We start from the raw sequence: 26,135 nt of genomic DNA on the forward strand, positions 1-26,135 counted from the left end.
TGTCATTTGAGACTAGACAGACATGTCTGTGACTGAGGTCCAGAACATGATCTAAGTCTCTGTTACTCAATGTGGCCCACAGAGCAGCAGCCGCATCTCCTGGAAGCTTCCTGGAAGCAGGGGAACATGGGCCGCACCCCAGGCCCGCTGAGCCGTGTGCTCTTTACTAAGACTCCCTACACGTCTGTCAAGTCCTGTCCTTGGGTCATTCAGATAAAGAAGTCAGAGCTCTGAGAAGAGTGGACTGACCAGATGAAGGACATTAGGAGGAGCTGGGGGAGGAGAGAGATGCTGATCCAGACACGGGCTGACAGCAGCTCCAGGCCAGGCTCGCTGACTCACAAGCCTGTGTCTCCAGCTCTAGGGCTCAGAGCACCTAGGTGCCCCAGGGGCACCCCGTGGGACCAGGGACTCCACCTAGCAGCAGCCTGAAACCACATCCGCTGGTTCTGAAGCCACTGAGCAAGTCCTTCCCCCGCCCACAGGGGCTGACCACCACTACGGGAGAGCAGGTATCTTCTGAGAGCAGGCTTCTTTCTAAAGACTTCTGAGGCCTGAGACAAGTCCTAGGGTGTCTGGGCTACTGACCACGATCCCCAGCAGCCCCACTCAGTCGTGGAACTCACACATTCAAGAGCTTTCACAACACTAATTCCATCTTTATTTCCTCATACCACATGTAGTTCATCTGCCTTTTTACAACCTGATTTACACAACCAAACTGCAAATGAGAAAGCAGGCATTCTTTAATCCTCCAAAATACATGTATGAAACATAGCACAAAGCCCAGTATTTATACATACGCAGGCTTAGCTGAAGCAGCTTTATTGGAATTTGTTAAAATCAGCATTACACTTTATTTATGCCTGTAAAGGTTTGCATCAACTATACATAGTTATTTCAGAAGCAGTTAGGACTTAATTGGGAAAAAACCTTTAACAAAATGCACGAAAGACAATTATGTAAACTTATTTACAATTAAACACGTAGGGTCCTGATTCACAAAACTTAGTGCATATCATGATTCATTTATGATCTTCACAGAGAAGATAAGCATTATGTAGAATATCCCCCAGGTAAAATCTAGAATGGTTTTTGGAAGAATGTAAATACGCTTACTAGAAACTAGAGAAAAAGTAACAGGACAAAAACTTCAAAGACAGCAGCAATATGAATCCCTGTGGGCCGCAACGCAAGGGCTGGTGCCCCTGCTTGTGGACAGGAGGACAAACAATTAAAAAAATCACTGCCCCTCGTCACCACAGGTGAACTTGAGAGAGCGTCTCCTAATGCCTAAATCAGCAGATTTAAGCAAAGAAGAAAGTACCTTCAGTTCAGTGGACTTTACTTAGAGATAAAACCCAGAGGGAGGGTGACCAAGCCATCAGCCATTCCAGAAACTCAGGGTTACCCCTGAAGCAGTGCAATGGGTCCAGCAGTGACTTTAAGCACACAAGAAAGGACAGGGCTCGGAGGGAATTCACAAGGCCAACTGTTCTGAAAGTGAAGTGATAAATTTCAGTGAATCAGGTCCTAGGTAAAGGCTTTTAAAAAACCAAAAATGTACAGTCAACGCCTTAAACTCTGGAATGCCGTATAGTACAGTTACCAGTACGTTACATTTACAAAACTGCTTAGTCCATAGGTGTTCCAGAGTCAGAAAATGTACAAGCCAGTTCACAAGGACTTTAGATACAATGTTATTAAAATACATTGTTAATCATAAAAATACTCGACTATGTACATGTACACTGTATAAACTCTAGATTTACCTACTGATGGAAAGCCTGTAGATCCATTTCTGGCCCGAGGAACAGTGCTGTGGTCTTCATACCACACACAGGGCAGAGTCAGCAGTCAGGTCTTTGATGAAATAGCCACGTGGTTTTCCTTCCACGGAAGGTCTAGTTGGAAGGGTCGATTTTACTTCCACTGTATTTTAATTTCCTAAACACTGGTCCAAGTAACTCTGGACACTCACATAATTCATTTGCAATTTGGTTACACTTTAAGAGGAGGCTGTAGTTCATCTCATCAGTGATTACACTGTCTTGCTTATAGTCAGGATGGCTCGAGATAAACTCTCTCATCCATTTGGCAACTGTCATTAGTTCTCCTGGGGGCAAAAAAAAAAAAAAAAATCAAGACAACATAAGAGAAGAGTCTTTTTCTTTTTTTAAACTTCCCACTTAGGGACCAGAATAAATACAATCCTGAAGAAAAATAAGAATGACCTTCTAGTGTCCCCACCACATGGCCCAGGGTGGGGAACAAGGTTTTCCAGACGAATTCCTCCTGGGGAAGAATTTTAGGTCGCAGACGCCGAAACACAAGCATCCCAAGGTTAGCTGCGCCCACATGGGGACACTGCCAGCTCCTCAGAACCGGGGCCACTGCGGAGGTCAGGGACCACACGAGGACTAGAACCGGCACTCCTGCTATGTGACGGGGATGCCGGCAAGGGAGCAGATCCCAAGTTCTCCGACAAGGAGACATTTTGTCTTTGTTCTGTCTATATGAGAAGATGGTCTCAACTGAACCTACTATGGCGATCATTTCAAAAAATGTGTAAATCGAACCTTCATGCTGTGCACCTTAACCTTACAGAGATACATGTCAATTATTCCTCAAAAAAACTGGAAAGAAAGAAAATGACGGCAGCTAACACATGTACTGGAGCACGCGTCCCCCAGTTAGCTGGGGAGCTACAGCTGATGCAGGCACCGCAGGTTGCGGAGTTCCCAGAGCCATCTTTGATCAGAGCGGTGGAGAAAATAGAGAATAGTTAAGAGTGAAGGGAGAGATGGGCAGATGTACCATTTTGGGGGGTTTATCCTTTGTGACTCTAACAAGTTTTCAGAAGCCTCAAGTGACATGTAGAGGACACTGTTACTCTTATTCATAGCTGACAGCTCCCTTGGGCCGGGCCCTTGTTAGGCAAGGTTGGTCAATGTGATCTCGAGACAAAAAAGATTCTAGGGTGCTCTTTCTATGGAAGGAGGCTCAAGAAGCAGACATCGTAGCTTTGACTTATTCAACCTAGAATTACTTAGTCCTATAGAGCTGAAATGATGTCCAACAAACACAGCTTCCCATACACGACAAGGCAATTTACTGTATTTCACTGTCTAAGATGCCACCAACCTCAAGAGGCACCACTGCTTTATGAACCAGTAAGAAAAAAAGCTTGTAACTAAAATGTCAATGATAATAAGTGTCTCCCACTGCAGAGACCTCAGTGTGAAAAAGAACACACTGATAAAGTAAGGTATATTTGAAAAGAGTACGTTAAGAAACAATATTGTAAAACTGTGAGGTTCTGCCTACATTATTTGAAACAAAAGCACAGGATACATACCAGATGCTCTCTTCTTAATTAGCTTTAGGTAGTTCAGGATACTGCATCTGGTGTCCACATCCACCTCCATGTTTTCAAGGTAAGAGTTCAGAATCGGGATCAGCCCAGGAAACACCCCCTCCTACGGGAAGCGGGACACTCATTAGCACCCTGCCCGCAGGCGCAGGTGCTGCGGCGCGCTGGGCAGGGCCCCTACCTTCCCGTTGATGATGGTGTCTATGCTCATCAGGGCGTAGTCTTCGGTGGCCACGTCCGAGCTGTTCTGGGCCTTGCCGTAGCCGTCCACCACCGTGTTCCCACCTGCCGGGGGAGAGGATGGAGGAGCCTCAGCGGCTTGGGAGAGCCCACGGCGAGGGACCTGGGGGTGCCTGGCTGGCCCATCCAACTCCTGATTTCAGTTCAGGTCATGATCTCATGGTTCATGCGGTTGAGCCTCACGTTGGACTCTGTGCTAACAGCCCAGGGCTGGCTTGGAATTCTCTCTCCCCCTCTCTTTGCCCCTCCCTGTCTGGGGCATATGTACACCGCCTCTATCAAAATAAACACTTAAAACGAGTGACCCTAGAAATCCAAGAGAATGAATACCTTTGCAAATATCTTTCCTGAAATAAAACATTCCCCGCAAGACAGCATCTCGTTTCTGTGCAACTTTCATGTTTTCATCAACCTAAGGGAGAAAAATAATCACGGCTATGTCAAAATATTCTCGATCCAACATAGAAGCTGTGGTGCCTTCCTTGCTTTTGCAGTAAGACTCACCCCCTGTGAATTCTACTTTCACCTTCAATGCTTTCTGGTTGGAAGAAGAGTGTTTTCGGTTTTACGTGCGACCTGGGTCATTCCAACACAGAATGGTATGTGTTTTTTTTAGTAAGAATGAGGAGATTTTAAGTTTACCTTAAAAAACACACCAACACTTATATTCACACAGGCTGTCTGGATTCCAAAACCCCTTTGTGACTTAATCTTGTAAGAAATCTGGAGGGCGGGCACCTGGTTCTCACAGCAGAGACGCACACACCATGCCAGGGTTACAAAAAGAAAACCCCGAGAACTTCTGGTTCAGTGCTCCCTACCACCAGGGTCTTGCCTTCCTCACTGGTGAGGAAAGGGAAAGAGTCAATAGGTTGGCAGATGTAGAATAAGGTTAGCCCTCTAAGAACAGAGAGTCACCATTAAGTTTAGCACTCCAAGAGGGTCCAATCGGGTAGTTGTGGCCACATCAACTCTTCATGAGCCCCAAAATTTTAGGACTGCGAGATCGTGTGGTATATGCTCAGACCACACACCAGACCAGTTAGACTGGAACCTTTGGCTGTGGATCCCGAGTATCAGTATCTTTATTTTTCTATCAAATCATCAGTGACACACAATGTGACGTTAGTTTCCAGCATACAGCATAGTGATTTGACAACTCTGTTATGCTGTGTTCACTGCAAGGATGGCTCCTGTCTGTCACCAACCACTACTACTAGAGTACCACTGACTCTATTCCCTATGCTTTTATCTTTCATCCCTTTGACTTATCCGATAACGGAAGCCTTTACCTCCCACTGCCCTTCCCCCTTTTGCTCACTTCCCCACTCCCTCCTCCTGGGCAACCATTAGTTTGTTCTCTGTATTTATGGGTCTGATTCTGGCTTTTGTTCATTTTGCTTTTGTAGATTCCACACAGAAGTGAAATCATAAGGTATTTGTCTTTCTCTAAGGGATAATATGCTCTAGGTCCATCCACATTGTTGCAAATGTCAAGATCTCATTTTTATGGTGGAGCAATATTCCTTCACATATACATACCACCTTTATCTGGTCATTTATTGATGGGCTGTTGAACTGCTTCCGTGTCTTGGCTACTGTAATTAATACTGCAGTTAACACAGTAGGGGTACATATCTTTCTGAATTAATGTTTTCAATTTTTTTGGGTAAACACTCACCAGTGGAATTAACTGAATCATATGGTAATTCTATTTTGAATTTTTTTCCATAGTGGCCACACCGGTTTGCATGCCTTCTAACAGTGCACAAGGGTTCTTTTTTCTTTACATCCTTGCCAACATGGTTATTTCTTATCTTTTTAGTTCTAGCCATTTGACAGATGTAAAGTGATAGCTCATTGTGGTTTTGATTTGCATTTCCCTGATAATTAGTGACGATGAAGAATTTTCCATGTCTGTTGGATATCTGTATGTCTTCTTTAGAAAAATGTCTATTCAGGTCCTCTATTCATTTTTTAATCAGATGGGTTTGAAGTGGGGTGGTGGTTGTTGTTTTTTTGGTGTTGAATTTTTTTTTAAAGTTTACTTTGAGAGAGAGGGAGAGGGCACGCAAACACAGTGAGAGAGAGAGAATCCCAAACAGGCTCCGCACTGTTAGTACAGAGCCCGATGTGGGGCTTGAACTCACAAACAGTGAGATCACAACCTGAGCCAAAAATCAAGAGTCAGACACTAACTGACTGAGCTACCCGGGCACCCCTTTTTTTGTGAGGTTTTTAATATATTTTGGGTATTAAACCCTTATCACTTACATCATTGGCAGATACATTCTTCTATATCATAGGTTGCCTTTTTGGTTTGCTGATGGTTTCCTTTTCTATGCAGAAGCTTTTTATTTTGAGGTAGTCCTAATGGTTGATTTTGGTTTTCTTTGCCAGAGGAGAAAATCTAGATGAATACTGCTAACAGTACACATCAAAGATTACTACTTATGTTTTCTTCTGAGTTTTATGGTTTCAGGTCTCACATTTAGGTCTTCAGTATTTGATTTGATTTTTGTGTATGGGGTAGAAAGCAGTCCAGTTTTCCCAACACCATTAGTTGAAAAGGCTGCATTTTCCCATATTGTATATTCTTGCCCCCTTTTTTGTCACAGACTGATTGCAGAAGAGCAGGTTTACTGTGAACCTCTCTACGCTGCTCCATTCACTTATGGGTCTATTTTGGGGCCAGTACCTTACTGTTTCAAAGGCAACAGCTTTATGGTGTATCATCTTGAAATCTGGGATAGTGATACCTCTTTTCTCAAGACTGCTTTGGCTATTTGCAGAAAGTTTTGTACTTTTTGTTTCGGTTCCATACAATTTTAGGGTTCTAGTTCTATGAAAAAGACTTTTGGTATTTTGATAGGGATTTACGAAATCTGCAGGTTGCTATGGGTAGCAGAGACATTTTAACAATATTCTTCCAGTCCATAAGTATGGTATATGTTTCCACTTCTTAGTATCATCTTCAATTTCTTTCTTCAAGAGTACAGGTTTTTCACTTCCTTGGTTAACTTTATTTCTAGGTATATTATTTTTCATTTGACTGAATATAAAATTGTTTTCCTTCTGCTACTTTGTTATTAGTGTATAGAAACACAACAGATTTTGTATCCTGCAGCTTTGCTGTAAACATTTATTATTTCAAATAGGGTTTTCTGGTGGACTCTTTAGAGTTTTCTATATTATCATGTCATCTGCAAATAATGAGTTTTACATATTCATTACCAATTCAAATGCCTTTGATTTCTTTCTGTCAGACTATTGGGACTAGGAGGCCTTCCAGGACTATGTTGACTAAGTCTTGCTCCTGACCTTAGAGGGAAGCTCTCAATTTTTCATCACTGAGTAGGATATTAGCTATGGATTTTCCATACCTGGCTTTTACTATGTTGAGGTATGTTCCCCCTCAACCCACTTTATGCGGAGTATTCATGAAGGGATGAATTCTGTCAAATGTTTTCTTCTGCATTTGCGGAAATAATGAATTTTATCCTTCTGTTAATGTGGTGTATCACATTAATTAATTTGCAAATCTTGAACCATCTTTGCATCCCCAGAATAAACCTCACTTGATTGTGGTGAAAGATCCTTTTGATATGTTGAGTATAATTTGCTAATATTTTGTTGAGAATTTTTGGATTTTGTTCATCAAAACGATTAGCCTACAGTATCTTCACCTGGTTTCCATAATATAATTTATTCGGAAGCTCTTCTTTATCTTCTATTTTTTGGAACAGTTTGAGAAGAACAGGTAGGAACTTTTCCCTTCAGTGTTTGGTAGAATTCACCTGTAAATCCATCTGGTCCTGGACTTTTCAGTTTTTGGATTGCCAATTCAATTTCATTAGTCATATTTGGTCTGTTCAGACTTCCCAGCTCTTCCTGATGAAGTTTTAGATGATTTTGTTTCTAAGAATGTATCCACTTCTTCTTGGTTGTCCAATTTGTTGGCATATAATTTCCTGTACTAGCCTCTCATAGTCCTTTCTATTTCTGTGATGTCAGCTGTTCTCATTTTTTAGCTTACTTACTTGTGTCTTCTTTCTCTTGAAGAATCTAAAGGTATTTCAATTTCATTTATCTTTTTGAAGAACCAGTTCTTGTTTCATTGATCTGATCTGTATTTCCTTCCTCCTCCTAACTTTGGGTTTTATTCTCCTTTTACTAGGCCATTTACATGTAAAGCTGTGTGCAATTTTTCTTGTTTGAGTTAGGCCTGTATTGCTGTATGTTTCCTTCTTAGAATTGCTTTTTCACAACCCCAAATTTTTAAACCATTGTGTCATTTCATTGTCTCCATGTAGAAAAAAAATCTTTACTGTGAATTCTCTATTTTTCAAATGACTTTTTAAAATCCTTAAAGTAGAGCTTTTAAATGAGTCCTTTATTTTCCATAATAAAATCTTAGAAGAATCTTAATATGTACAAGTTAAAGGGTCTTACTGAACTAGGATGGATTGTGCCAAGTCTTTGAGTACTGAGCCTGTCTCCTATACTCATTTCTATTGTCATTTTTTTTCAAGAGACACGCGACCTCCTGAATAATCTAGACATTTCTAGAAACATATCCAAATACTAGTATAAATTCCATCATGGCTATGAATGGGTTTTCATTTCTGATTTTTCTTCTTAGTCTTGAACAAAGTTCATAAAGGACTATTTTAATTTTTGCTCTTATGAATTTTTCTTACAAGTATACTTTGCTTCTGTACTTCAGATTCTCAGTTTGACTGCTTAGGTTTACTTTAGACTTTTATTAAAGTATTTAAAGCTACGATTTTTCCCTCTAGAGACCAGCTTTGCCAGGATCCTATTGACGTTCACTTCCCCACACAATCTCTAATTCTGAGTTCATCTAAAACCTACGAGAAAAGGGATTTTAAATTTCCAACAGTTACACTTCTCTTGAACCTGTTTTTGTTGAATTTTGGTGGGAATGCATCCTGTATGGTGTTTATTTTTGAGAAGCGAAGAGTCTCCTTGATTAATTTTTGTAAATTTCCTCAGGGCACTTGAAAAACCATGTGCTATGGTATGAGATTTGTGATGAAGACTATACAACCCAGCTTATTACCCAGGCCATTTAATTCCCCAAAGGCCTTTCTCATTCTCTGATCATATGGCCTGTCAGGTACTGAGTAAACAGACACGGCGCTCTGCGAGGTGATTTACCCCCAAGATCCCACACGTTCTCACAACAGCTGTGTAGCCCCACTTGTACACATGCAGATGGAGGCACCGTGAGTAGTACCTTTGCTCAACTTACAAAGCCAGTAAGGAATACAAGTGGTTTATGAATTTAATGCTCACAATACAGGCATGTCAGAGACACCACACTACAGTGCCTTCTTAAGATATGTCTGCTATACTTTTTAGGAACAACAAAACCCCCAAAAAACACAAGAATAAAAACAAAATATCTAACATTATCTTGGAAGAATACAGAAAAATGCTTTCTCTTAATACTTCTCACATTTTTTATTCATTTCATATTTCTGCTATCTCTTTAAAAGCTCATTACTTAGCTCTTCGTTTTCTACACGTGTCCTTGTTTTAGGTATGAAAACACCCTACACCGTTATGTTGTTATTTTCTATCATCTGTTTTGGCTTTTTAATAGAATAGTTTAGTCTATTCAAACATTTTTTTGTCCTATTTTCATCATTTTATGTGTTTTGGGCTCTACTGTCTTACCACTCTCTAGGCCCCACCCCCAACTTCTGTGCATCAGCACTGGAAAGTTCTTTGTTCTTTTCCCATCCTTTTTAACTAGCAGGTTAGAAGTAAAAAATTTTATGTTTATACTATTAGCTTTTCTAGCGTTGTTATGAAATTCTCTAAATGTCAAGCACTAAAGGATGCCTACCATGCATCTCCTTCCAGTACCCCGAGTTGGTAGGCGTTCTGGCGTACTTTCAGCTCTCATAATCTAAGGAATCACCTGGATTTTAAAGTTTGGGAGGGGAATTGTTTCTCTTTACCCCTTGAGATTGTGTAAACTTTTCTCCATCTCTTAGCATTTAATGTTGTAGATGAGGAGGGAGATCAATCGATTTCTTTTCCTCTTGGTAGCTATCCAATCTGAAGTTTCTCTAATTGCCAGATCCCATTTTTTATATAGATCATTCTCTCCTATAGTATCACATAAACATTCAACTTTCCATGTTTCAGTTTTTCAGGAATTTCTGTTTGTCATCCTGAGATAAATCTCAATTTGGTTTCCTAAATCATTAACTTGGATCTTCAGTAATACTGGCTCTACTGGTGACTATATCAGATTTTACAAGTGCAGCTTTTTCTAAGAACTCTTCTCCAAATGCTCTCTGGCCCATACTGCTTGTTCATTTTACAGATGTGACTCTTCTCTAGAATTTTTTCAAGGGTGCTAATTAGGGTTTCTTTAAGAATTCTTCCAGTTTTTTGAATTAACTATTTCACTGAGAATGCATTCTGTAAACCAAGCTGGGCCCTTTAAAGCTATTAGAAGTTACCCATTTTCTATGGACTTTTAGACATCTATTCATACTTGTTAACAAAGGCTTAGTCGGGTAGCTTACAGAGAATTTTCCTTACATGGCCTGATCCCTCTTGGCAGGGACACCCATACAGGCAAATGGACTCAGACAATTCTCTGGGTTACTTTTGGCCTCGGCATTAAGAGTAGGCAGAGCCAGGCTGGTGGCCAAACTTCCCTCTGTGCGTGGGCGGACCAAGTCCCACCTGATGGAGGGAGTAGGCAGCGAGGTGGGAGCAGATGCTGAATTAGGCATTCATTTTTTTCTTTCCACGCTTGCTCTGACAGGGCTGCTCTGTACTTTGCCTTTCCCTGAAATAAAACCTCAGTAGACCCCTCACTCAGCCCAACCACCTTTCCCAGACTTTCTGTGGCAAGAGACCCTGAGGCCCCAGAACCAAAGGTCTCTAGTTAGTTAGCTGCTGCCTCATGGCCTGGACTTGTTCCCAGGCTTTGCTGGGCAACTGCTTCCAGAGAGCTCCTTTTTTGGTTTTGTTGGGCTGAAGCTGATTAACTATTAGTTGTTTTTCTGATAGTCCAACCTACATTCTCCAGAGACATCTCCAGTTTGATTCCACCAAGATGACTCTTCCCTGCAGTTACATGCTCCCCTCTGAGTTTTAATATGGTCACCAAAGTGGCATCTGGGGGAAGATACATCAGTATGTGGATTCTCTCCAACCACCATCCTGAATTGAAAGCCTCTGTAAAAGTGGTTATTCACCAAAGCAACCCTAAATCTCTCTCAAACGGGCAAAGGAGCTAGCATTAGCGCTTTGTTCTCCAGGAATCTCCACCAGCGCAGCACCAAAACATACAGCAGAAGCTTAGCTTTAAAAGGAAAAAGACAATAGGGTGGAGAGAGAAGCATCTTATTCTAAATGGTGAAAATCCTACATAAGGTCAGATTTGAAGTATTAAACGTAATATAACACACAGAATAGATAATCCATTATCCATAGATATCCAGTATCCATAGATACCTAGACTGATGACTATACTGAAACACATTCTTACCTTTGAGAGGGGAATGAGAAAATCCAGTTTGTATGAAAGGATCACTCTGGTAAGCAGCACCACAAACACCACATATGCCGAGTTCTCAAAGTCTGTTAACTGAACCTAGATAAGCAGGGACCAGAGAAGTTATGGACCAAGCACGCAAACATGCCCTTTCCCGACAGGCCCCTCCTCCGATCCTGTCATTCCCAAGCCAGCCCCTCCTTCCCCCACAATCTCTTCTCAGAAATCAATCCACCTTAGCTTATAGACCTTCTTTTATCAGGCACACACTTGATTTGTATGGCCTTCCAAGAGCCTTTGAGAAGAGCATCAGAAGGGTGACGGGCCGAGGATGGGGATGTTTGAGTCACTTCCTGCCCGTGTGTATCCTACCTCCATGGGTCGGAACTCTACTCTCCATCCAATGTCGGAGTTAGGAGGAGGGGGCTTAAATCTCATGGTCTGCCAATTTGTGGACTGAATGTTCTATATAAAAACACACAGAAAATAAAACCAATTTTCTATATGTCCAGTAAAACATTAAGATGGTTTGATATTTATTAAGAAAGATTACTCACTGTTAATACCAAATACTCTTTAATTTACAAATATAAAAGGTACAACTTAAGATTTTCTTGGTGTCTGACCTGTTAGGCAAATAAACAAAGCATTTAACAAAAGTTGGGTGATATGCCAGCAGCACAGAAATAACTGAAGCCATTTTTTTTTCATGCAGCATGTTTGAATTTTTCACCTTTATGCAAGCAAGTGAAAACACTGAGAAAATGCAGAATCAGATATATAACCAGAATCCTGAAATAGGGTATATCAAACCAATTTAAAAACTCTCAATTCTTTACTGCACTAGGTGATGAAAAGCATAGGAGTTTTCTCCTATTACTAGCTGTTCACAGGTACAGAAATGACCTCCTTCTTGGTTAGTGAAGCAAAATGCGTTTAAAATAGAGGAATAGGGGCGCCTGGGTGGCTTAGTCGGTTAAATGTCCAACTTCGGCTTAGGTCATGATCTCCCAGTTTGTGGGTTCGAGACCCACATTGGGTTCTGTGCTAACAGCTCAGAGGATTCTGGGTCTCTCTGTCTCTCAAAAGTAAACATTACAAAAAAATTAAAAAATAAAATAGAGAAGATACCTCAAAATGATCTGATTCATTGGCATCATCCAAGTGTATTTTCTCTTCGAACAGAGTCAGTGGGTCTCTAATGAAGAGATGAGCAACGTGCTGGGCCAGGAGATGATCAATGCCTGTCAAGAGAGGTTGCACAGGACTCCCATCAAAGCCGTAGGCTCCACCGTGTGTAAGTCCAGTCAGAGGACAGGACAGCTCCGCAAGTCTGAAGAGAGGGCATTGAGAAGCTTCGGAAATGGCTGGTTTGTTCATTCTCTGTATGTCACCCGCGGTTTTATCGTATGGACCCTGAGCAAGTGCCAGAGTTTTATTTGCTACTTACGCAATGCCTGGCTGGGGCACTGGTGTGGACCCAGATACAGACCTCCAAACTAGGTTCCTTTGCTAAAGGCCAAGAAGATCTCAGTATTAGGAATTTGAAACTTTAGAAACAAGCGGCCAAATAAGAAAAGTTAGAGACCTCACACTAGAAACAGAAACCAGACCACGACTTGCCGAAGAATTGTAAAGAGCTATGAAAAACTAAAGGTGTATCGTCAAATCTGGAGAACAAGAGTGGCTGCTCACCTTCCTGTAGTAACTGTTCGTAGATTTCTTTATCAATCGTCAAGTCGATGTCATTGTATTTCTCCCCACACTCAGATAAATAACTGTCTATTGAATCATATCGGGATTTACTGATCCTATAGCTATTGTTCTTCAGTGGCTAAAATTGAAAAAAAAAATACCAGTGAATGCCACAGAAAATCTCTGGAAATCAACTAATGCCCCAAATAGTTCTAATAAAAAGATTTTCTATATATAATACATACACATGTCCAACCATAAGATCCTCAAAATAAATCAGCCCTGAGAAGTATGTAAGAAAATTCTGTTTTTGAAAACTTTGGAAATAATTTAAGTAGCTGTTCTCTGATAGGATTTAAATATACTTTAAAAAAAAAATTCTTCCTAAGCTAGGAAAATAAATGCCATAGTTGGAAGCAAACCTATCAATGTAAAACAAAGCTATTAAGATGATTTCTCCTTTACAGGATTTCTCTCCTTCAGCAACCTGCTGAACAATGTATGAACACTCACAGCAAGACCAGAGCAGTGGAACTGCAGCCCGGTGGGGAGGGCCTTACAAACCGTGCCCAGGTCCCAGTTCGGGAGATACTGGCTTATTAGATCGGAAACGGGCCTGGGGTCTAGTTTTAAACATCTCCACAGGTGGTTCTGATGCACGCCCCAGCCTGGAGAGGGGCACTGTCGCATGCGAACAAGAGGCACTAACTTACCCTCATTAGGCAAACCCAACCCATTTCTATGGGGCAAAATCAGCTTTGACAACAGATTCCACAGCACAAAGCATCAGATACAACACACTCATGTGGCACCAAAAAGCCTTCTGGTAACAAGAGCCCATGAGCACGGACTTCCAAAATAGAGAAAAATAGCACTGCTGGTTTTAGAAGAGGATGAAAGAAATACACATTTCAACAAGTGATGAAACCTCCTCACCCAAACCAAATCGTGTTTCCCACGTATTCACCCCAACACAAACACTACGACATCAAAGACAGGCTGATAACCTGTGAATTTCTTCCCCTATGTCATAACTCACTCAAGACAAAAATTTAAGGGACACTTTCAAAATGGCAGTTCACTACAATACCCCATTTTACCTGCTTGATTTAAAAGGCTATTAAGGAAAATCACTCCCACCTCCAGTCCTCTCTCCTCTCGAGTTCTATCATCTACAGATGCAGAAATCACTCCCCAGCGACAATCAATGTCTGATATATAGCCTCGGTAAAAAGGAGACGCAGCACTCAACGCCATCTAAAAACAAACAAGAGTCAGCACCTGCAGGTTCCAAGTGTCACATGCAAGCTGAGAACAGTACCATACCGTGATCTTGGGCCTAGAACAATGTTTATGCAACCCCTCTGGAGTCCTAACTCCATCCATCTGTGCCTGCCTTCTCATGGTCAAAGACACCAGAAGGGACTCAAGTCCTTGGATTTGATGCATTTTAAATCATCCCCTCTCTAACGGGAGAATATGAAGGATAGGAGGGGGAAATGGCTACAATCAAACTTGACGCTTTAACACGCAAATGTCTTACCAGCAACAGTGAACTCCTATAGCTTAGAGTCTTAGTCCATTAGCTCTGAATGCATACTATTTACACTGGTTCATTTCTGAATGAAGTCTTAACTTAAATAGCACATAGTCAGCAAATTCTGCACAAGCGCACTCCAGACAAAGAGATTTTTCAAGTAAAATGTCATTTCTACTTACGACAATTGGACAGATAGTGGCCAGCTGATCATAAAGGTATCTGGCCTCAGATATGCTGCAGGCTTGGAACGTTACCTGTTTAAGAATTGCAAGTTATTAACAACAACAAACCATGAACATCCTCCCCAAGGACTAGAATTTGACAAGGAAGATGGCTGGAGAGGGGACCACGGTCACTCCATTGCTAACAATATTTAATACAGAAGCTTTGTTTAAAAGTTTTCTTGGTTGAATTTTGCCAAAATATGGTACTTGATCATATTCACAACTAATATAAACAACCATTTCCTAAGTTAAATAAGATTAAAACGTCAGGAAAGAAAACTAAGACGCTTGAGAAATGGTGAGTTCATCAAGGCATTTCCTCTTGTGCCGGCTTATTTCCCTCTACGGCTTTCCACTCACTTCAGTTAGCTGACGGGCTCTACAAACCTGGGTACAACAGGATGGGTTTCAAAGTTCCCTGGCAGCAAGGACCAAGAATAACTTGGAACAGGGCATAACCAGAGAAAGAGTGACTTAAAATACTGCAACTGACCAGGAAGAACCGAGGCAAGCGGCACACGCGAGTCCCAGCAGCAGCCTCTGGGCATGGATAAGCCACGTGTGACTTGGGTTTTGGCTTGGTTGTTCCTATGACAGACAGTGAGGAGAGGCACCAAGACATGATGGGCGTACGAAGGCGAGGAGCAGATAAAGCCCTTTGAGAGGTGGGGTCTCAAAGGCTGATGCCCAAAAGGAAAGTCTGAGGTGGAGAAATACTCGGGGAAAAGGCTCAGGTCATGTTCTGAAGATGGGCAAGAAGCCAGCATATGGGGCAAGCAGAACATTTTAAGGGTAAGGCAGAAAAAAAGGACTGCATGATTGATCAGCACAAATCTATAAACAATTACCAAAAGAAACCAAAAAAGTTCTGTCTGCCTTGGGCTGAGGAGCAGTGGAAGAAAGGGACTAGGAACACAAATCATGGCTGTTAGCACATCCGTATAAACTGCAAATTGGGAACACTTTTTATGTCCCGTTATTTAATAATGAAATTTCAAATTTAGTGTTGGTACAGGCGATGATTTATGAGACTAATCCTTGAGGAGTAGTTGAGTGAATATGTTTATTATAATCCCAATCAGTTATTTCCCAGGTTTTAGCCAGGTCTCAGAGGAACTTCCGTTTGAGACTGTAGAGTTCTGTCCACGTCAGGGTGGTAACCAACTACAGGAAAAATTGTTGACAACTTGCTATCATTTCAGTTAATGATTCAATCCTGTATTTAAATTCAAATGTACTGGCACTTAACCAGACATTCCAAACTAATTCAATGTAGACATCAAGGAATAAGAGTATCAAAGGCTAAATAAAGATTAAGAACGACTGGCAATTGGGTGGCTCTCAATCAAAACAAGGGCAGTTTCTGCGATGAGGTGGGAACTTGGAATCAACTTGTACAAGGGTAAGTAGAAAACGGCAAGAGTCAGCCGAGAATTCACACACGTCTGCACCGGGAACCCCACCACACTGTGAGCTCTCCGAGGGCAGCGACCGGCCTTGCCATTCTCTCTTCCAAACGTGAAGAAGTGCCTGATACTTAGACCATGCTTAACAAATACTTGTTAAATGAATCTGTGTAACTTGAAGGATAGAGGGCACTCAAGAGGAGACTACAGGGGAGTAAAAGTAAGTTGTGTTTTTATAAAATGGTGGGATACTTGAAAAATAGTGACGATAGAGGCCACATTCAGGTGGACAGAGATGAAAAATACCTCAGTGCTCCCCAAGTGTTCGGAACTCTTTTAAACATGTATCTCTTAGTTTATTTAGATTTTTTTTGTTACTCTTGAGGTTTTTTAGTATGTGTCAGTATTTCTATTTTTAAACAGATACACTATAAGTGTTTTCTCTTTTCAGTTTTTTGACTGACTTCTCTTAGATGGCTTAGTATATACTAGATGTATGCTTAAGAAAATTACCACCTGGAACTCAATAGTTAAGTTACAACAGTGAAGTGACTTACTTCATCTAAATCATTTAGTAACTGGCTTCAGTACTCCAGAGCTAGCATCCATATCTATCTCCAAATCAAACAGGACATGACTATGGCTAATGGCTTTAGTGGGGGAAGGAAAAAAAAAGTTCGCAAGCCTTAAAGTATGAACAGTTTTGGCATCTGCTGTCCTTTAAAAGTATCCTACAACAGGAGAAGAAACGTCACTAGGAAATAGGAGGAAAAAAAGAGGAAGTATGAAAAACAGATGTTGGAAACCTGAATCTCTAAAATTTTTCTAGAACCCAGCTTTGAAGCCACCTGATTTTCTTGGAGAGGGAAAACCTAGTGCAACACACACAAACTTATTAAATGATTCTTGAAAGACTCCCCAAGAGTCAAGAATTTGAGTGTGGTTAAATGACTTTTTTGTTTTGTACAATTAAGTCTTCCATTTACCTTTAAAAGTTACTTTAAAACTTTTTCCACTTTACTTTAGCAAGTTGTTTCTACTTTGCCACTTGAGAGGTACAAAGCAGGGTTTTCTGTGGTGACGTGTGGAACTCATCTCATTTCTCGTACACTGTATGTGACCTGTGCTAATGACATTTTAAGTGGCGTATTCAAAGTTCAGTTTGGGACATGCCGTTGAGGGGAAAAAAAAAAAATCCTAAATCCATGATAAATTGGATGGCAAAGTGCATCTCCAGGCAATAAAAATGTTACTGCCCACCGTTAGAGCACGTTTATTTGTTTAGTGTTACAAGGGCAAGCCCATCCCTGTGGAATGAAGTAATTGTGCGTCCCTGGCAAGGCTCCTTGGTTTCATAGTAAACCAAGAAAAGGCAAGCAGTACTCCCGCTCCACTGACACAACTTTAAAGCCACGCACTAAGTCCTAGACTTAATGGTGCTCTTAAAAAACCAAAAACAAAAACAATAACAAAACACAACACTGGTAATTGAGACAGGAAAGCAGGTATGCAGGCAAAAGTCAAAAGGTCTCCTACTGGCTGGCCTATGTTTGTTTGGAAGACACATTTCATGCTGCCTATGTAAGCCAGGAAAATCAGGAAAAGAAATTATGGTCATGTAAAAACATTAAGCATAGAACAATGTGACTCTGGCATTCAATTTTCATTATCCACAGTTGTAAAAATAAGCACATTGGAGCCATATGTGCAAGAAGGCATGTGGCTATGCTGCAGCTGTCCAAGATGATGGGAATTCTGTGCTTTTTGGCCTCTGGGTGGTGAGTAGACAGACTGGAGGCCCAGTGACCTCATAAGGGGGCCCAGCTTCGCACCCCTCAAGGCCTCTAAGGACACCATTTCTAATCTTCAAGTAATCAGAACTGGACACAATCTCCTTGGACAATAACAAGTGGCCTCTCTTTTTATTTGAAACTTTCAATTAATACTTTGTGTAACTCCTGACTCCTGTCCTAACATGATTTTAAGCAAATGAAGGGTTATTAAAACAGCTCTTCTGTTGATAAAAACAATGAAGTAAATATTAGCTTAGAGTCAGACACAGAATGGGCCTTAATATAAACCTTTCTGTTAACTCATGAGAAAACGAAGGCCAAAAAAGTGAAGGGAGCTCCCCACATACCTGAGGAGTAACAGCTGAGACCCTGGTGCAGGCCCACATGCTGCCTGATGGGTTGGTTCTGTGCCCTCCCACCCAGGTCCTTGGGCACAATCCCTGCCAGGGGCACCCACCATCTCCTTCGATCCAGGGGAAGTTTTAACTGAGTCAACAGAGAAAGGCTACCCTACCTTCTGTGGGACTTAGCCTCGGGCAAGGCGCACACACAGGCTGTGAAATAGTTCTTTTTATGCCACTAGATGGCCTTGCCTGAATATGAAAATTTCAAGTCCAGACAGTCCTTCCCTTGGATCACAGAATCACTGGAGTGCGTCCAGAGTTCCTTTTCACAAACAGAGATCTGAATGATGTCACAAGCTCTAAGCCAGAGTGCCACTAGAAAGACGAGAGACCGTGATCACGGAATGCCCCACTCTGTAAATTAACAACCATTTATCTCTGCAGTAAACTGGAGATTCCGTCAGTTCTCCTTCAAGAGACAGCTACTAAAGAATTCACTAAAATCGCTGGTTTTCACAGAGGCACACTTCGCTTTCAGATTAACTTGATTAAAATGTATTTTTTTTTAAATGCACATTTGTAAAGAAGTTAGTAAACAGACAGGGAGGAGGGCACTCTGCCTGTGGACTCCGAGCCATACCTGAAGACAGCAATTACCCATCCCAAATCCCATGGCGTCCATGTATATATGATCAGGCTTAGAAGCCTTTGCTGCCTCCTCATCCTCAGGAAATGTTTCAATAAATGGAGACGGTGTATTCTTGTCCTTAAATACTGTACCATTAAATTAAAAATAAAAAAAGGGACACGGGTGAGATTCCAGGATTAAACAACAATACCACAGGTGTCCCTCCCACCCCACCCCTTGCTGTGGACTTACTGGGTACATTGATGACAACCTTCTCTCCTCTCCTATGTCGGATATTTCTTGTTAGGGTACTAAAACAGACAACCAAATGTTTACCTAAGAACCATCACGTACAAGAAGAATGTGATCATATACAAATAAACAAAACGAAATCCTCTTTCAAACTAATTTTCTGAGGCAATCCTACTGAATATCTATGTGGATCAAGATATTCTAAGGGAATGTTCCGTAAGAAGGCTTTGCATCAACACCACTTCCTCTGCCTCTTGCTCAGCACTGCCATTCTCTTCCCTGTTCAGCCCTGGACTCCCCAGTCCCGGTAACCTACCACATCAAATTTACGTGTCTGGGGTCTGCCACGGTCTGATCTCACTGTAGGTTTCCAACATTCTCCATTTTAACTCCAAAGACTCCCAACTCACTTTCCCTAAGCACCTCTGGAGCCCCAACACCTCGTTACTGCCCTTCCCAATCTGCAATGTTAATACTTCTCTAGACCCTCAGTATCTAATCCAGAAGCCACCAGGCCCACTGTAGCTATTATGCGCTTGAAATGTGACTAGTCCTAATTAAAATGCGGTATAAAGATAATATACACACCACATTTTGAAGACTTATTACAAAAATAAAGTAAAAGGTCTTACCAATAACTTTAAAATATTGATTACATGTTGAAATAATTTTGGATACACTGAATTAAAGTAAATCTAAAATTAAATCCATCTGTTTTACCTTTTCATGTAGCTATTAGGAAACCTAAAATTGTATCTGGGGCCGACATTATGATTCTTGTGGACAGTGGCGAGACTCAGCATGCAGGCCACCTCTCTCACAGGCCTGCTGTGATCCCCTCAGGCAGAAGCATATCCTCCTTTTTCCAAGGAGGGTCTCTGGTGCCTCCACCTTTTGCCATCCAGCATAATCTCTCTTCTCTTGCGGCCGAGCAGCTCTGTTTTCCCCTTGGCACAGTGTAACATTTGAAGTTGGGAATGATGCCTATAAATCTGTTTTCCCCCAAAAGACTGCATAGAACAGATGTGCAGACCTGTTAAAGGAGTCAAGTCCTGAGGTCCCTGCCTGTAGGTCAGGAGCCTAAGTTTAGGCTGACGGAGGAACTCAAGGTACAAAGCAGGATCAGACTAGTATGGGCCCTGAAGCAACTTAAAACCCAGGAATGAAACTACAAACTAACAGAGCAACAAGTTAATAGAGCACAAAGTATAGAGTTGTACATATTTTGCCTCATTCTGAAGGTATATTGAGTGGGAGGAGTAGGTCACTCAGTTACTCCTACCTTTTCTGCCCCTAAGAGAAAACTTCCCCAAACAGGCATTTATGGAACTAGAATTGCAAAGCATCTGAACATTGAGGAAGACAGTGACTTTAATGTGGATCAAGATATTCTGAGGGAATGTTCTGTAAGGGTTTGCATTAACACCACTTCCTCTGCCTCTTGCTCAAGAACGTCATTCCACATTAAAGAAGCTAATGACTTAAATATGACTTGGAAAATGGGCAAGTCAGCTGGGCTCAAAGGATCAACAGTCAAGCAACCACATGGCAATACCCCTGCTGGCTCCTCTGGTTAGATACAAAAGGAGTCCGAGTTCAGTAACTGCTACAAGGATTTTGCAAAGAGCACCTTACTCCCAGAAGGTGCGGTAAGAGTAAGACACATCTGCATCCAGACGCAGAGCCACACTCACCTGAAGCGGGGATGCTTGTTTATGGCTTCATCAGGAAAGAAGAGGGACTTGGAAGCGCCTCCTTCCAGTGGGTTGGGTTGGAACTCTGGCAGCGTGAACCCAGGACAGCCTAATCTACAATAAATCAAAGAATTAAGCAGGCAGGACTGGACTGCCGAAGTTACCCTGCCTCACCCTCAGCGCAGCTGTTAAGAACCACACCTGTCCCGGTTACCCACTGAGGGAGGTCAGCACGAGGACACCAGGTCAATGCCGCGCTTCACAAACACCCTCTCAGTGCGGGGCCCTCCTCACCAACATCTTTTGTGATTGCAGCCCGTTAGTGACTGTATTAGAGCCCTTTCATCCACTAGGGATCTACACAGAGCTTATTCACCTCTGGCCATCTCTTAATAGCAAGGCTCAGTCATATCAACTGTCACAGGTACGGGTTCCTCCTACACAGCTTCTGAGATGTCTGCCTTTACTAGCTCTTATCTCTTGGATTATCGTTTGACCTTGTGCACACCCCCCCCCCAACCTGTTGATAAGCTTTGTTCAAATATCAGAGGGCTCTCTTGTTTTTGCCTCTCTAGGTCACCGCATGAGTCCCCAAGATTAGGTAGTGTCTCTACAGGTATCCCCATCTACCCCTGAGATGTCTGAAACCCAATCTTCTTATCTTGACCTAAAGAAGAGCTTTAATTCCAACACAAAAATGAAGCTCTGTATTCATCCCCATGAGAGAGGACAAAGACTGACGAAGTTCATGAAGGCCACACAAGGGAGGCTCTTGTCAGAGCTTTAGATCAGCGGTAGGAAACTTCTGGCCTAAGAGTCAAGACTGGCCCATGCTTTATTTTCAGCCCCTTTTATAAAATACAGTACCTATTGGCTGCCCACATCCGCCTTGTGAACAACTGAATTTGCCATCTGATCTAGGAAACAGTTTCCGGCTTTAATGAGGGTTCCTGAGAATTCTCGCAGCCATGTGCATTATCTACTGTGAGCCTGCAAACTCAGGGGAAATCCTGTAAGAGTAGCAAACTTCAATCTTGGGGACTCTTACTAGTCAACCAGAATTAGGCTGGATGGAAAAGGACAGTGACCATGTGTCTGGGGGGACGAAGGCAGACAGAACTCAGATCTTCAGACTCCTACAGCACTGCTTTTCTTCCAGATCCACACCGTCCGTAAAGCTTTCTGCCACAGTAGGAATGCTTAATGCCTGCACTAATACCAGTGTGTCCCATGCGTGTGGCTAGTGAGCACTTGACTTGAGGCCAGTGTGACTGAGGAACTTAATTTTCCATTTAAGTCTGCTTAAATTTAAAAATTCACTTGGTCCCTGTTTTGGCTAAGAGATCCACGATTCAGAGTTTTGCCTCTTTACAAAGAGAAAAATCACTGTTTACACTTAGGAAACCAAGTACTTCTTTCTCTCTTGACCCCAAAACAAAACTTTCCTTATCATTTACTACAGATATAAGGCGAGCCTTCTACTTCTAATTATTCTTGCTTTGTTTACAAATCCAAAAATACACTATCAAAAAATGTATGACTAAGCTTTTTAAAAAAATTGATTTTTGGAATAAAAGACTTATTCCTCTGTCTCAACTCTCTCTTTATTAACTCCTACTCCTAGGATACCAACCCAAATTCTCAGTTAACCTCATCTGGCCCCGCCAACTGCCTGCCCAGGCTCCCCTTCACTCTCAGCACCCTGGTCCCACTGGCCAGCCCACCGTCTGGGTCTCACAAGGCTCTGTGCCCTCCCACTTCATCTGGGGACGTCTGCCCACTCTGCTCCCTCTTCCTAGGCCATCCCTCCCCTCCCTACTCCTACTTAACTCCCACCTGGACTTTGGACATCATGCCAATCATCAGCATCCCCCTGCCCTCCCCCCCAGCAGAAGCCACCCCACAACCTGTCTTTTCCTCACAGCACTACCTCAACTTGCAGTGGATCTGTAGGTAACTGATCACTCAGTCTCTGCAGGCGATGCCTGTGCCTGTTTGCATTGACGACTGCATCCCTACACTGCATCAGTCTGGCATGGAGCAGGTACTCAGGTATCAGAGTGATGGGCATAGTCATGATTATTTTTACCTCCACCTTAAAAATCTAGGGCAAACGACCATGTCAACTCTCTTCCAGGCAAACTTGTCCACCCTCCTTCAGTTGGGGACTTTCTTTTGGCAGGGAAAGAGGTGTGGCCTGCATAATGGAATGGAGGAATCACAGGAAACAAAAGATGTATCTCTAAATGTCCAAATTGCTCAAATAGGGTTTCAACTATTTAGATGTTAAGAAGGGGATTTTTCCAAAGAAAATTCCTATTCTGTTTCCTTCCAAGACCAGAGATAAGATTCCGAACACCTGTGTTCATTATGGACATTCATCAGGGAAAAAAAAAAAAAGGAAGAGTATAAAAATAGTTCGAAGCTCCTTTGAACTCTGAGGAAGTAAGCACACTTTGCCACAATCCGATAGATATCTAGCATGGATAAACCAGATTGACAATTTGGTAGAACTGCATTCCTATGCAGAGCTCCTAGGTTTAACTGTATGATATTTATATACTGCCTTCTGAGCCAGGAATATAGCTTCACTATTTGTTTACTTGATACTTAATTTTATGAACTTTCAGCTGTAACTAGATTTGAGGACAAACTGTAAACTGCCTTTTCAACACGACACTCAAACATGGCCTCACGACCCCCTCGTTCATGGGTAAGATGGATCAACAGTGGACTGGAAGCACTGATGCCAGCCCTCCACCAGGCGACCCTCTCATCGGCCACCAGCACCACCATTCACAGATGGGCTTGGGGAAGCGACTGTTAGAGTCAAGTGAGGAGAGCCCTTGATAAGCATCAGAGACTCAGCTACTCTTTACTGGGTCAGAATGGCGTGGCAGACGTGCTGCTCCTGCCAGCCGGGCCTGCGGCGGGCACTCCCACGAGGCCATCCATCACGGTGGTCCTCACAGTCGTGCCCACTGAGGTCGGACCAGTGCTCTCCCCACACTGCTCTGGGTCAGCCACCGCCCACCGACGGGAAATGGCAGGCAATTTTTGCCTGTGGCTCTACATGTTACAGATTCTATCAAATGCAGTGTATCAAGTATGAACTGTCTGTAAAGTATGAGAACTGTGTGGCCAAATGCTTGGGTCATGATTTGCTTTTTATAACCAGAAGCTCCGAACTAACTATCTGCTGGGGCATGTCAATATAGGAACTAACCTGGGAAACGAAGTTATTGTGCAAAGAGCCTGATTTTCTCCCAATAAAGAGGTTGCCTCCTTCCGGCGTTTTCTCATGTTGTCTTCAACTGTGTTGAACTCGGACATCGTTCCTCCATACGGCTGTCCGGGTGTGCCTTCAATCATGTAACTGCCGTACTCTGGTCTCCACAGGGTCGGATGGCTACAGAGGAGGGAAAATTCCATTCCATCACATTTTGCTGTCTACTCAATTTTTACAAGTTTTTAAAAAGTCAATTCAAAAAAATTTAGAAACCATTCAGTATAAATGAAGCTGAGAACTCCTTCGCAGTTCCCAAAGGTTGGTACTTCTCCAGAGCTCTTCAACCATGTACGGGTTAAAAGTACTGGACCTAAAACATTCTTAAGTAACCAAAAACCACACATAGGGCACTCACTGTCCAGGACAAGCTAGTCCACTTATGAGAAAGGAGAGGAGGCCTTGAGGGTTCTTTCAGTTCAGTACTGAAAACTTCAAAACTCAAATGCTGCCTCCCAAAATCGAGTGAGCAGAGAAATGAACTGGGCAAGTACACGCCCCTTCACCTCTTTGTCTACTTAAGGGAATACTGAAAAAACATCCCACCAGCCAAACAAATTCCTCTGTAAGTTTGATCTGGCCCCATGGTTTGTGATCTCAGTAATGCTTTGTCAATGGTTTTTGTGGGGTTTTTTTTTTAACATTTACTAATATTCAAGAGGTTTTATGTGGAATTTATAGTTCTAAGTGCTTTATAATACATTACTACAGTAAATGTCAACATTCTATATGGAAGGTATTATTATCTCTACTTTACAGATGAGGAAACTGAGGCACAGGGAAGTAACTTGTGCAAAGTTATACCCAGCTATGAAGTAGGGGAACTCAACAACTTGGAACCAGAGTCTGTGCCCTCAACTACTATGCCATCCTGTCTCCTATGCATCTGAGGAAAGATTCTATTTTAGTAGCTCTAGCAGCTTCAGAAACACTGTAACAATCCTTCCGTTTATCAGCTTACTTTGGGTTGGTCCTTTCCCCCTTTTCTTGTAGAGTTTCAAGAACTTCCTCTCCAGACAGGACCAACTGGACTCTTTTTTTTTCGTGATCAAAAGACACCAACATGTACTCCACCTATTCAAAGTAAAAGAGAGATTAGCCTTCTTCCAAACTCCCTCTTCCAGTGTGATCTTTAGGAGAAGGCAGAACAACGAAGGTTGGAAAGAACCCACAGTAACTAGAGACAGTCACATCTGCTTACACTGCACACAATGGGTGTGCTTTTGCATAATATCATAACCTGGAGAAACTCATCAGTCAACAGTGGCACTGTTTGAGGACAAGGACTTATTCCTTAATTGTTTTTCTCCTGCTCTACTGAATATCCTAAAGAAAGGTCAAGGTGACAGACTTTGAAAGAGAAGTATTTCAAAGCTAAGGTTCTGTAAATGGCAGTTACACAAAGAAGCTGCAGTTTAAAATTTATTTCCTCAAATGGCTATGGCAGGTAAGTAGTTATCTGGGCATTCTAATCATGGTAGGTTATCCTCACCTACTGGCAGGTTATTAAATCCCACTGTAAGTCCCACTATTGGAGAGTTAATTCATAATCATAAACGAACCAATATGGAGATGTTATTTTAGAAGTTTCAACAATCTAGTTTTGGTTTTTCACAAGTAACTTAAGACAATTTGTCCACTCTGAAACCATACCAAATTTACAGTGTAAGGTGCACTACTGCATTGATAACAATAGCTGGTGGAATTCTGATAAAAATCAGGAGTTAAATACCAAAGGAGGGCTTTTCTGGGTGGGGTACAAAGAGAATCTGCTTTTGTTTTTCCTGAAATCAATCACAGGCTTTAAATCATGATTGTGGGCACAAATAGTGAAGACTATGAGTCACAATCTATGGTTGAAATACAACACCCATACTTAAGTGAAAAGGCATGGAATTGGATCATACAAACACCTGAGAATACCCTTTGCACAAGATACCAAGACACAGAAAAGAAAGGGTGGGAAACGGGTGCTCCACAAAACACACCCATCCAGTCAGCAGATGTATTTTGTTTGGCTTATCACTTAAAAAACAAAAAAGCAACAATACATCCATTATCTCTGCAATCTGATATTTCACATGCAAATCCAGATTTCCAGCCTTAAAAATAAA

At 42.1% G+C, this 26,135-nt stretch overlaps 1 protein-coding gene across 1 annotated transcript in view; it reads right to left on the reverse strand.

The window, feature by feature from the left end:
* Window positions 1-638: 638 nt before the first annotated feature.
* The window catches only part of GCLC (glutamate-cysteine ligase catalytic subunit), a 48,559-nt gene continuing 23,062 nt past the window's right edge, over window positions 639-26,135 (reverse strand). The window contains exons 2-16 of the mRNA XM_029944091.1: window positions 24,983-25,095; window positions 23,962-24,144; window positions 20,736-20,849; window positions 19,042-19,100; window positions 18,802-18,935; window positions 14,574-14,648; window positions 13,995-14,111; window positions 12,855-12,993; window positions 12,291-12,403; window positions 11,532-11,624; window positions 11,154-11,258; window positions 3,944-4,025; window positions 3,555-3,658; window positions 3,359-3,479; window positions 639-2,116 (exon numbers count right to left, since the gene is read on the reverse strand). Of these exons, the coding sequence (XP_029799951.1) occupies window positions 1,905-2,116; window positions 3,359-3,479; window positions 3,555-3,658; window positions 3,944-4,025; window positions 11,154-11,258; window positions 11,532-11,624; window positions 12,291-12,403; window positions 12,855-12,993; window positions 13,995-14,111; window positions 14,574-14,648; window positions 18,802-18,935; window positions 19,042-19,100; window positions 20,736-20,849; window positions 23,962-24,144; window positions 24,983-25,095 (1,764 nt within the window). The 3' untranslated portion in view covers window positions 639-1,904. The remainder of the gene's footprint in view (window positions 2,117-3,358; window positions 3,480-3,554; window positions 3,659-3,943; window positions 4,026-11,153; window positions 11,259-11,531; window positions 11,625-12,290; window positions 12,404-12,854; window positions 12,994-13,994; window positions 14,112-14,573; window positions 14,649-18,801; window positions 18,936-19,041; window positions 19,101-20,735; window positions 20,850-23,961; window positions 24,145-24,982; window positions 25,096-26,135) is intronic.

Source organism: Suricata suricatta, chromosome 7 (assembly GCF_006229205.1).
Source record: "Suricata suricatta isolate VVHF042 chromosome 7, meerkat_22Aug2017_6uvM2_HiC, whole genome shotgun sequence".
In the NCBI taxonomy this organism is placed as follows: Eukaryota; Metazoa; Chordata; class Mammalia; order Carnivora; family Herpestidae; genus Suricata; species Suricata suricatta.